Genomic DNA, 13,299 nt, shown 5'->3' with positions numbered 1-13,299 from the left:
GAAAATGAATGGAGTATAAAGTACATGAGGATAATTTAATAAAACGAGCTTTCTTTTCTTAGGAGATCTTTGAAGAAAGGAATCATTAACAGGGACTTGCCTTGTATTTACCCAGGTCATGACCCAGGTCAGCCTGGTGATGGGCCTTTGGCAGAAAGACCTTAATTAGAAATTCCTTGAGAGCTGCTCCCAGTAGGTGCATCCTAAGACAAAAGGACAAAATAATTTAGCAGAGGAGGCCTTACTAAGGATATCACTCAGGTGAACGAAAGAAATCATTTGCCGACAGCAAAAGAGCAAAGCTGTCGTGATGGGGTACTGGATTCTGAATGAGAGTCTCTCTGTCATGTTAGTAGTAAGTCTCATTTCTGTTATTCAACTTTAAATATATATATTGAATAGTCTTTGATTTTTTTTTTTAGAATAACTTGTAAAGAGATGATAAATAGCTTCAAGTATTACTCTGGTTAAAAGACTAAAACTTGTTAGGAAACATTGAGTAGATATACTTAATTTACCCTTGCAGAATCGCGTCAAGTTGTTTTCCGATTGAGTTTCTTTTTAATTATTTTTAAAGTCAAGTAGTTTGTTTTTGCATAATGTATGAGTGTTTCTCTAAATCAAATGAAGTCTTTGAATTAGACTATGAAATTGGAATTTTTCTAGAGTACTTTCTGAGTTGTTTTTAAAGAGTTCCTCCTTCTTCTTGATATCATTGACTTGAAACATTATAGCAATGTTGATTAGGAAGGTTTTGTACCTTCATAAAGTTCCTTAAAGAATTCCCATACTTTAAAATCTTTTTTTAATGAAGGTAACTATTTCTTACCAATATAATTACTGTTAAATCTAACCTATAAAATAATTACATGAATTAATTCTGATTAATATTGAGAAGCTCATTTCACTTGCACTGAATCCCAAGAAGAACCCCAATTGATTTTGAAAAGAAGAAAATGTTGAAGATAGTATTGATTGGTTCTCTTTTTATTCTCCTCTAGCTCTCCTGGTTGGGAGTTAATTTATATCTGTTTATCGACACATTCTACTGGTATGAAAATGAAGAGTCTTTCTTTTACACACGAGTTATTCTGGGTGTAAGTAGAGTTGGTGACTACACGTTATCATTTCAGAAAACAAAATGCATTCTATTTTCCCAGCTTCCTTGTTTTCACTGTATCTCTTTCTCATATCTGTATCTATGAACAGTCGGGACTGGCTTGGGCAAGAGCATCTGCAAGCTGCCTGAATTTTAACTGCATGCTAATTCTATTACCAATCAGCCGAAACCTTATTTCATTCATAAGAGGAGCAAGTATCGTAAGTACTAAATTATTTCAAATAATTTTAGTTGTGATGACTAACATAAGTGCCATTGAAAACAGAGATGTACTTTACGATGAAATTCCCAATCATCTTGTTTGGATTAACGTTTATTTCTTTGTAAGAAAACACAATGGCTAAAACTGAAAATCAGAAATTGGTACGTCTGACTTGACTTTTGTTTTTGCCACCGACTCCCTGCGTGACATTGGACCACTGTTCAACCTTTCCCTGATGCATTTGCCCCAGCTGAAAAGTAGGGCTAATAACATTGACCTCACTCATGAACATGGAAGTACTATAACAGCTTGAACTATTACCATTTCTAATTGAAAGGAGACAAATACGCAGTTGAGCCAAATATCACTGCAGAAACATTTGAGTTCTCAACACTGGAAAGCACAATCTCAGTACCCAGATTTTACTATGAATGCTTTAATCCCTACTGGACATAATGGAACATTTCCTAATTATATTGATCTCACTGTGTTGGGTACTTAACTGTGGCTCATGCTAAACAGAGTAACACACTGCACAGACAAATGAGACCTTCGATAACCTTTAGTAGACAAAGTAATTTATTATACACTCATCATCATAATTTTATGAATATTTAGATGTAGATGAATAGAGTGTCTTTCACTGTGTAATAAGGAATAATTTATAAACTACTAAACCACATCAATGACAACGATGGTCATCATCTTCATTTTCCAAATAAGCTGAGCGTGAATATTAGCAGGTTTATTCTCAAGTTTTGACTTATAGCCAGAGTATTACTCACTCAGTCACTTTTATTGAGTTGAAATTTTAGGAAAGCCAATAATAACCATTTGCCTTTGTTTGTTTGACTAATTCTTGTCCACTAACTTTTGTGGCACATTGCCCAACCTTAGTGGCAGCGTGTGGGTCGTCTCCTTATCCTTCAAAACACTGTCATTACTGTGATATTTCCCAAAACAAGACTTTTATTTTTGTTCCTCTAGTGCTGCAGAGGACCATGGAAGAGGCAATTAGACAAAAACCTCAAATTCCACAAACTGGTTGCCTATGGAATAGTGGTTAATGCAAGTAAGTGCTTATTATTAATTGACTGATGGATTTTAACGATGCCTAATGTTTAACTTTATAGCTTTGTTTATTTTCTCTCACCAAAGGCTCAACCCTTAGGTAAAGAAATCTTTGCCTTCCATCTGACCACATAAACCTTACACAAACAGATTTTTAAATTTCTAATTTCGACTCATGCAGTTTTCCCTTCCAAGCCTTCTGTTTCTCCAGAGGAAGTTTGTGAAACTTCATTTTCATCTGTGAATAGTTGAGCTCGTTGATCACACAATGGTAAATGCCTACTTGAAGACTAACACTTTGCGATTCAATATAACTCACATCAGAAATAAAATTGACCTATATTCAAAATTTTACTCACAGTCATAAGAAAGTGACTATCAAACGGTTTCATGGGCAGTAAAAAGGAAACAGAGGCAGGAGCAGATTCCAAATTGTGCTGAGCTAGTGGCTATAAAAAGATCTTGAAAAGACACGAAGCTTTATGGGCATATAAAGCGTTATTGTTATTTCTTGAATTAGAAAACAAGAGAATTCCCGGGAAAGGCGCTAGAAATTAATATCCAAGGCCAAGGTTAAACTCTGGTGAGAAAGACGAGGGCGCGTGCGTGGTGGGGGAGGCAATGACCAACAAGCTGGTGGTTTTGTTGGACAAAAAAATTATGTTGAAATAAAAGGCTATCCGCACGATAAAGACTTATGATTCAGGACTGTTTCCCTCAAACTAATTTAACTATAAAATGTTTTCCTCATTTGTTTTTATTCTCTCATGCATAAAAAATAGCAGAGTAAAAAGAACACTCAAAACAAATGTGGATTTAATTAAGCAACAAGACATGACAGACGGTGCCCGAGTGCCAATTAACACAACTTGGGTGTGTGGGGAGATTTCCCCAAGATTGTCTTCGACACCAGATAGAACCAACCCAGAAAGTGTTTGCAGAAGGACTCTGTAGTCTGTTAAGAAATAAGGGTAAAAAGACAGGACGTTCTAGAGAAACCCAGCTGGTGAATGGAGGGCGAAGAATGGGGTGATTCATTTTCCAAGGCCCACAATAGCACTGAGTCCTATACATAGGTGCCAATAGCCTCTGGTGAATGGGTGAATGCCTGAAAGAATGAAGATTCAGGGGAGATTTCAGCTCAGAAACGGAAGTCTTTTCCAGACCTTGAAAGTTATCTAAAATTAAAACGAGGGTCCCCGGAGAGTACTGACTTCCCTGCCCTGGATGGTGTCCAAGTAGAGTCAAGATTACTCCTTAGAAGGTTCTTCAGAGAAGGAATTCAAGAGATTTCTAGGCTTCCATAAAATCTTAAGAATCCTTAATTCCTGCATTAAAAGAGGAGATAAAACACAATAAAATGGCAGGAAGGAAATTATCACCATGCAATCACTTAAAGGCAGAATTGGACTCCAAGCGAAAGTTACAAAGATACTATAAACAGAAGGAACAACAGCAAGAAAAAAACCCACAGCATCAAAACACATCAGAAAAGAAAGCAAAGAACAAGGGAAATGTGTTCCGAAATAGTTTTGCCTTAAACCTTTGGGCATGCATGTACATTTCTGTATATGTAATCATACATCAACAGCATAAATGCCTAAGTGATGTGTACCAAACGTCTCTCCAGTGCAGATGTTCTGACAGGGGCAATACTGGCAAACAGGTGCAGTCAGTACTGTTTTCAGAATGGGGCGTAATTTAGTGGGGGCAGCAGTTGACGCGACTCGAGTTATCTGTCCGCTGTGAGATCTCAGTAAGTTCCTTAGGCCTTTCCTTCCGTGAAATTAAAAGAATGCAATCTGTCCATCCCTCTGAGACGTGCAGGCTGGTTCTCAGGAGTGGACCTCTCAGAAATTCTCAGACTTCAAGGTCATTGGCTTACTGCTAGTTGCAGAGAATCAAACCCAAGTTCAGCGAGGCCGGCAGGCTCCACTCATCAAGCCCTGCCGGCGACTCCAGCCTCAGCTCCCCACACAACCCCTTGCTTTTTCCCCTCCCGTACCCCCAGCGGCTGGCAGTCCGCGGAGTCTGTGCCTTTGCTCTTGCTGTTCCTTGTGTCTGAAATGCTCTTCCTGTCCTCTGTGGGTAAGATGTCAGCGCACCCAGGACTCCTGGCCTGGTCTGACTGCCCGGACCCACCAGGTCTGGGTGGTCCGCCCCCGCCTGGTCTGACTCCCCAGGACCCACCAGGTCTGGGTGGTCCGCCCCCACACCTCCCACCTTATCAAGTTCTCAGACTCTGGTTACACCAGGGCTGAGACTGTGCCATACCCACCTTCATGTATAACAGGATTTCAGCACATTTGGTCAAACCTGAGGATGAGTAGGCATCGACCAGCAGGCAAAAGAGGTTGAAGGAATTATTGGGAAAGGTACAAGACAGGAGGGGGCAGGAGTCCTTCGGGAAACCCCAAACATTTTAGGGTGCAGAAAATAGGGTGTGGGCAGGGAGGAGATTGATAATACTGCCAGGTGCCCAGATAAACTCACATTCTGGTGCAACACAAGGAAGCAGGGTGCTGTTTCTCCCTCTTTCCCACAGAAATCCCTCGAGAGAACCAAGTCCTCTCTCCATCCCTTCCACTGAACCCCCGCTGCTCTGCGGGCTCCCTCCTCCCACCGCCATGGCAACCAGCGGCCGCGGGGTGCCCATTCCCGGCCAAGGCAGGAGGGTGGGGACAGCCCGCTCCGCTGCTCCCAAACCTGACAAAGCAATTATTCCATTTCACATGAACTCGGAATGCGGCTGGCAACTGCACTTTCAGAGAGAGAAAAATGCTGCGCCCTGGTTTCGTAGATGTACCTTTGCTTTTCACATTTTGTCCTTCTGCCAGATTCGCCTGGGAGCTGCTGGAAATGTCCCCGCGCTTATTTTATTAGCATCGCCCACTACGCGGCTTTTCAAACCGCCGGCTGGCTTCACAGAGGTGTGTGACCTTGGAGGGGCGCGTGCACAGCGAAGTTCGCGTGCCAGCCTCTCCTTTCTCATCCGTTCCCCTGTACGTCGAACTGCAGGCTTTAATTGGTCAAATCATTAAAGGATGTAATTAGAGCCTGGTGGAGGCAGCCTGGAAGGAGGAGGGAAAAGGCGAACAATGGTATCTGTAATCAAGGGCATCACCGAAAACGCAGCGACAGGAACCTTCTCCTTTTGACACCCTGCCTCCGGCTTGCTGCCTCTGATGAGAGCTGCCGATGAATCATTTCCAGGGACCCCTAGCCCCACTGGAACAAAAATCGCCGTTTTCTTATTCATGCAGATCTTTCTGGACTCCGTGGTCCACAGTAGACCTTGGAGACCCTTCCAATGCAATAGCAGGACTTGGAGCATGAGCTTCCCTTAAAGGGGGCCCTGAAGAGTGACCCAGGCAGCTCCCTCCAGCAAATTCTGCAGCTTGTGTCTGCTAGTTTCCAGTGTCTTACAATTACCCGCGCTCGGCTCCTGATGAGTTGCTAAAATTAGTTTACAAAGCTCGGTCAGCGTAACAGGGACAGGTTGAGAGAAGGGAGCTCAGAATAAGGGTGGTGAAAATAAAAGATGTGGAGGCCTCAAGGTAGAGAACAGCCCCAGAGGCCGAACTCTCAGGACGGATCCCGAAGGAGTTACTACTAATCCAGATCTGCTCCAGGCAGTGGGAGCTCCAAGGAGACTCTTTCCCGGTCCTGCCAGACATGATTAAATTTGATTTACAAGTGAGTGGCAGGCACAGGTGCCCCAGTCAATACATGTTCCTGCAGAAATCAGACCATGGATTTGAAAGTTTGGGGCCGGATTCTGGCTGTCACGACTGCAGCCAGGCTGTGTCCCTGGGTCCTGATTTCTAACTGCTGCTTAATTAAGAGGTGACTAACTCCAAAATGACTGTGAGCACTGACAGGCAGCCAGAATGATAGCAGGAACTGACCGCCCTTCCGAGACTCTCCCTCAATTATGTTTCCTTTGATCTCCTCAAAAATCAGAAGAAGGAAAGAAAGAAGGAAAGGGACTTTCTCAGGGCCACTGGCTTTAATTGTGGCCTTTATGATTTTTTTGCTTCACTCTTCAATAAAAGCTCCTTATTTGAACTCAAAAGTTCCCACACCAATTAAATGTGCATTTGTAGTATGCCCAAATTGTTGCTCTCTTTTAACTGCAAAAGTCCTTTGGTGAGAAAATAAAACTGTGGAAAGATCCAGTAATAGCATCTTTTAGCCTGGTATTTGGGTGGGTTCTAAAAATGCTTATGCTGGGCTCTTCCAAGGGCTCAGCCGAAAGTCCTCAGAAGCCCAGGAAGAGGGCCCCTGAGTAGTCGGTGGCATTAGATTTGCCACAAGACCTAAAATGCCCCTTTGAGCCAGTGCTGATTTTGAAATCATATTAAAACAGGAGTTTCATGTTTGCTTTGCTTTCATATCCGCCTATAGATCCCTTTTAGATGATAAATGTTCCTGGTTAACTTCAGCAAGAGATACAGGAGACAGGCAACTGGAAGGGATATACTTAGATAGTGTATAGTTCACTCCAGTTCACCCATTCAACAGATGAGAAAACAAAGGCTGAGAAAAAAAAAAAGTCAAGTAACTAAGAGGGATCTTCTTTACTGTTCTTTCTCCTACATAAGATCAAATCTAATAACAAGATTCTGATGACTTAAGAGAAAAAAAACTAGATCCACACCATTACTTGATCACTTACTTGAAAACACTGTCACTGTAAGCATAGGTTACATGGCTCTTCGTGGTAAAATGCTACGATGTATAAAGGGAAGAACCAAAAATATAATGTTTGAAAATGATCCAAAGCAGTATTTCCCCTGGTATCTATCAATTTCCAGTAGCCCTGGATGTGGTACCTGGGACACCTTTAATTACAAGCCAAGTTCACAATAAAAATAGGATCAGATTTAAGAGGAAATAAAATGTTTGGACAAACAAAGTGGACACGAGCAGTTTTCTCTCTGAGAATTCCCGAGATGAACAGAATAAGATATTCTACTTTTTATCTTCTACCTGTAAGAAAAGAAGGAAAACCAAGATGGAGGGCAACTGGAGCAAAGGAACATTTAAGACATAAAATTTAAAGTATATGAAAAAAAACAGGAGAGAATAGTTTTGAATAGAGTTCCTCAGAAGCTACCTCTTGAAAAGCATCTGAGGTTTTTTTATGCTACTTCATTCATTTCTTCAGTTCTGTTATGTAAGATCTGGCAATAACAATTAATAAAAAGTTCAATGTTTTTGTTTATTTAATACATATTCTTAAATATAGTTTAAGAGTGACAAATTCTCATGTGGCAGTTAATCTAGGAGACAACAGATTGCGATCAACAACTCATTACACAGAAGAATGTTGTCGAATATAGAATATAAGACACAGAACTTACCCTGTATTTGCATTCCGACTGTCACAGGTGGACAGTGTCATGGGAAATACATCACTTAATTTCATTTGAAGTTCACTGTGTATTTCTGAGAAATGGGAACAGCTCACTCTCCCTGGTGTGTTTGGTTTAGTCACAGAGGAGAGTGGAAGTGAGCTACGAGCAGAGACGTGAGGGCAGAGGAGTGGAGTGTGAACGTGCTGTTTCTACCCACCCACAATAACGGTGCCCAAGGTGTGATCACCCGTAAGTCTTAGGAGCTATTTGACTCTAGATTAAAGATACCAAGTAAACATTCAAAGAGACTTAGCTAAGCCCATGGAAGATATTTGTTTTCAGTAAAAAGTAAGGTGTAACAATTATTGATTAGTGAAAAGAACCAATATAACTTAAAAATCAAAAAGGTGGGTCCTTGGAGTCAGAAAAACAGGGTTTAATCCACCTTTCCATGAATGAGCTACAAGTTCCTTAATGTTCTGAATACTGTAAAATAGGAATAAGACTAATACCTGGGGATTAAGTGAGCTGATATATTTAAAGTATGCATACCAGTGTTCAGAATATAAGAAGCATTTGAGATATTTTAGCTATGAGAAACATTACCTGTTTTTTCAAACATTAAAGTAATGATCAAAAAACAGAAATTATGAATACTGGACACTGTTTGTGTTTAATTTAGCAAGTAGTTCCTCTTTTACGTCGAGCTGATAGGAACAGGCTGCTCCTAGATAAGCTTTTCTAGTTGTGTGGATGCTGTTAGTCTCAACAAAGCAGCCCTTTCACAGACATGGCTGTGTATGTTCACAAGCGGAACAGGAGAAAATGCATGTGGGTCCTAACATCATGGAATCCATAAGGAGACAATCAATATCATAGACTCTGAAACACTCTCATGGGCTTTGCCTTCATAGATGGGCTCCAACCAAAACCATATTTGACTGAATTTCTATTTAAAGCTGCAAAAAAAATTGTACATCAACTGGGAAATTATCTGCCTGGTAATGACTTCTCATTTCACACTTGAATCTGATTCCAGCACAGAAAACATGATCCCAACAATGTTGCATCTACAGATCAGCTTCCTGACCATTTCTTTTCTTTCTCTCTGTAATGTCGTTGACACTCAGTAAGGCATTATTGCGCACGTAGGGTGCTAAGCGATGGGCCAGATGTTGTTTTGAGATGAAAGTTTCATTATTTTAGATGTTAACAGCTTTTATTTTTTTAAGTTTAATTTTATTTTTCATTTTCATTTACTTTTAATTTTGTATTAGTTTCAGGTACACAGCATAGTGGAAAGACAATCACATGCTTTACAAAGTGCCCCCTGCAATATTCCCATTACCCACCTGTCACCATACATACTTATTCCAATTATCGACTATATTCCCTATATTGTACTTTATATCCCTGTGACTGTTTTGTAACTACTGATTTGTACCTCTCGATCCCTTCACGATTTTCACCCTGCCCCCAGACCCCCAGCCCTCTGGCAACCACCAGCCTGTTCTCTGTGTCTATAAGTCTGTTTCAATTTTGTTGGTTCGTTTATTTTGAAGATGAACAAGTCTTGAAGAGTCAATGTACACTAGGAAATGTGGGTATACGTAAATACTCATAACAATAATGACTGGGAAATGTTACAATCAAGGTATCATTAGTGCCCGTGAAACTGAAGAATGCTTGCTTGAAAACGACTTTTGAGTTGAGTCTTAAAGCATCGGGAGAACTTTGCAAAGCAGAAAGGCAAATGGCTCTGACAGAAGGAGCTCAGGTGACAGAGAGGCTAAATAGAAGATGATATTTCTAAATATATTTGCTACGAGCACCACAGGGACCAAAATGACATCAATATTGTCAAAAGTTTTTGCTGTTCCTTTTTCCCTCATTCCCCCAATACCTCAGGCCTAGCATGCAGCCAGGGAAGGTCCTAGAATCCACCCCTGATTATACAGACTAATAGTAGTGGCCCCTGCTACTTTTCACTGTGGGTACAGGAAAAAGAAAAAAAAAAATGTACATCAACTGGGAAATTATCTGCCTGGTAATGAATTCTCATTTCACACTTGAATCTGATTCCAGGGGTGGGTGTCAACTGGCCGCCCAGCAGGGGTTCCATGTGCTGGAAAAGCTTGGGATGCCCTGGTCTCTGTGTTGTGGCTGACTGCTGGCTTCCTGAGAGTTCACGAGACAGAAAAGGGTAGGAGCCTGCCACAGACTCCTTAGGCTAGACAATGCCGTGTTCCTGAGCTTGCTGTCTTGACTTAGAATTTAGACACCACCGATTCCCAGAATTAGAAAGCTGAGTGCTCTTCTTAAGAATATAGAGAGAGGGAGGAGGCCTCCAGTCAAGATGGCAGTGTAGGTAAATGTGTCTTTTGGAACTTCCCACAACCACATCAAACATGCAGCTAAACTACAGAACAACCATCATTCAGAACCATCTGAAATCTAGCTGAACAGAAGTCCTGTAACTAAGGATACAAAGAAGCAGCCATGCCAAGGCTGGCAGGAAAGGCTGAGCTATGGAAGGGGCTGGTGCCACGCCACGTGTGGTGAATAAAAATCTGGAAGACTCTCTCGGCTGCAGAGGTCTCCCTCTGAGGAGTGAGGGGTCCTAGCCCCACACTAGGCCCTCCAGGCCAGGGTTCCAGTGCCAGAAAGAAAGTTCCCATAACCTCTGGCTGTAAAAACCAGCAGAGATTGTGGCTAAGGGAGACGGAGGCTTCTGAAATCCCTGGCATTCCTCTTAAAGGGCAATAATCAGACTTACTCCCTCTGAGCTCCACGCCAGACAGCAGCTCCAAAGGCGCCAGGGACATACGGGGAGAAACGAACTGTCCGGCTTTTGGGAAGGTGCTGGGGGGTAGCTTTTTCCCAAACAGAAGAGCTGGCAGATGCCATTGTCCCTTTTCTGGATCCTTCCCTCACAGAACCAGCAGGAGGGCACAATATCTGAATCATCAAACAGGCTAACAGTGTTAGCCCCACCCTAATGATTCCCCGAGACCCCTCCCCACCCAACTCACAGGCCCACCCAAGCTCTGTCCAGTGGTTTTTCCATACAAATGGCCTCTCTTGGCTCATGCTTCAGACTTTCCTGAAATCTCTCAAATAAGCAGTGTCTGGCCTCAGTGTGCCCTGTACCTCTTGCTAAGTGGACCCATGCCTAGCACTGTAGTGGCAGTTGGCCTTGGTTTGAAGCTTGGCCTGTCCCGGACACCTCCTACCCATCACAAATGGTAGCCCTCTGAAGAACACTTCCCGGGAGGCCTCACAGCCAGTGCACCTGGTGGACAGCTTCAGACCATGCTGGACTACCAACTACCTCCATGAGCAACACACTCAAGGGGCACGCTCAGTGGGCACCAAATCCCCACTGAAGCGAGTCCTGCTGCATGGAGTCAGCCTTGGCGCAAAAGCTCCTCCACTAAAGGCACAGCTGGTCCTCCCAGCCAATCAGCCTGGGGGGTCAATCCCTCCAAGTGATGTGCCCACAGCAATGAAGACTCAAATATAACAAGAGGGTGCACACAGCCTACATGGAGGACACAGCTGGAGCACTCAGCTCAGGTGACTGGGGAGGCTGTGCCACTGGGCCCTACAGGACACCTACTCAGTAAGGCAATGCTACCAAGACTGGGAAACGTAGCAGCTCTTCCTAATACACGGAAGGAAGCACAGGCAAGTAGTCAAAATGAGGAGACAAAGAAATGGGTCCCTAAGGAAAGAACAAGAGAAATCTCTAGAAAAAGAAATAAATGAAATGGAGGCAAGCAAACTACCAGACAGAGTTCAAAACAATGACTATAAGAAAGTCCAATGAACTTACTGAAAATGTCAACAGTATAAAAAAAAGACATGGAGCCCTGGCCAGTTTGGCTCAGTGGTTGAGGGTCAGCCTGTGGACCAGAGAGTCCCAGGTTCAGTTCCAGCTAGGGGCACATACCACACACACACACACACACACACACACACACACACACACAAAGACATGGAAATCATTAAAAATAGCCAGTCAGTAATGAGGAATACACTAACTGAAATGAGGAATACAGTATAAAGAATCAATGAAGCAGGAGATAAAATCAGCAATTTGGAAGATAAGAAAGCAGAAAAACACTCAATCAGAACAGCAAAAAGAACAAAGAATAGTGTAAGGAGCCTTCGGGACAACTCTAAGCATATCAACATTTACATTGTGGAGAATACCAGAATAATAAGAGAGAGCAAGAAATTGAAAATGTATTTGGAAAATAATGATGGAAAATTTCCCTAACCTGGTAAATAAAACAGACATACAAGTCCAGAAAACACAGAGATTACAAAGATGAACCCAAAGAGGTCCACACCGAGACACATCATAATTAAAATGCCAAACGTTAAAGACAAAGACAGAATCTTAAAAGCAGCAAGAGAAAAGCAGTTAGTTACCTACACAGGAACTCCCATAAGACTGTCAGATGATTTCTCAACAGAAACTTTGCAGGCCAAAAGGGATTGGCACAAAGTTTTCAGTGATGAAAAGCAAGGAACTACAACCAAGATGATTCTGTCCAGCAAAGCTATCATTTAGAATTGAAGGACAGATAAAGAGCTTTCCAAACAAGAAAAAGCTAAGAGTTCATCAGCACCAAACCAGTATTACAAGAAATGTTAAATGTCTTCTTTAAGAAGATGAAGAAAAAAATATCAATAATAAAATGGCAGTAACTACCATATATTAAAAGTTCTCTTCATTAAAAAAAAAAAATACAAAACAAAGGTAATTTAAACTGGTTTATGATACAATTATGACATCTGTTTTTTAAAATAAGGTTTCTTTCCCTTTACATCAACTTCAGCCTTTTTGTCAATGTCTTCCACAGCATCCTTTTTTGTCCCACCTGTGTTATTGACGCAATGTTAGCATGCTCTGTGAATGAATATATTTGTTTTTGACTACTTTTCCAAATTAGAGTGGGTTTTTCTGTTTTTGTTTTTTGGGGGTTTTATTTGGCAGCGGGGGGAAGTCATGTATGTTAATTTTCTTGGACTGCCCTTATAAAATATCAGAGACTGGGTGGCTTAAACAATAGAAATTTGTTGTTTCACAATAATTTCTGGAGGCTAGGAGCCCAAAGATAAACAAACAAACAAAAATATACAGAAAGGTTTAGTTCCATATATACTGACTTATTTAAATCCACTAGGAATAATACATGCAAATATCTGCGTGTACATGTAGGGATATATAGATATAGATATAGATATAGATATAGATATAGATATAGATATAGATATAGATATAGATATAGATATAGATATAGATATAGATATGAAATATATATATATATCCGTATGAAATAGTATGTCTGAAAGAGAACAAACACAGTATCATCCCCTGTATTATCATATAGATCGCATGCACATATAACAGTGTGTTCAAGGTACAGTATTCTAGAGTAATGCTTTCTGACTTCTTGGAAAAGAAGTTTTATTCATGGTTATGTTGTGATAACAATACTTCCACTTCCAGCACGATCACATGTTTACAATTAAAG

General features: G+C 41.4%; 1 protein-coding gene across 1 annotated transcript in view; it reads left to right on the top strand.

The window, feature by feature from the left end:
• Positions 1–310: 310 nt before the first annotated feature.
• NOX3 (NADPH oxidase 3) overlaps positions 311–13,299 on the top strand; it is a 58,704-nt gene continuing 45,715 nt past the window's right edge. Inside the window, exons 1-4 of the mRNA XM_036249196.1 lie at positions 311–355; positions 1,002–1,097; positions 1,210–1,320; positions 2,310–2,394. Of these exons, the coding sequence (XP_036105089.1) occupies positions 311–355; positions 1,002–1,097; positions 1,210–1,320; positions 2,310–2,394 (337 nt within the window). The remainder of the gene's footprint in view (positions 356–1,001; positions 1,098–1,209; positions 1,321–2,309; positions 2,395–13,299) is intronic.

The sequence above is a fragment of the Molossus molossus genome, unplaced genomic scaffold (genome assembly GCF_014108415.1).
Source record: "Molossus molossus isolate mMolMol1 unplaced genomic scaffold, mMolMol1.p scaffold_m16_p_8, whole genome shotgun sequence".
NCBI lineage: Eukaryota > Metazoa > Chordata > Mammalia > Chiroptera > Molossidae > Molossus > Molossus molossus.
Note: the sequence above shows the minus strand (reverse complement) of the source record. Positions and strands in the feature narration are given on the sequence as shown.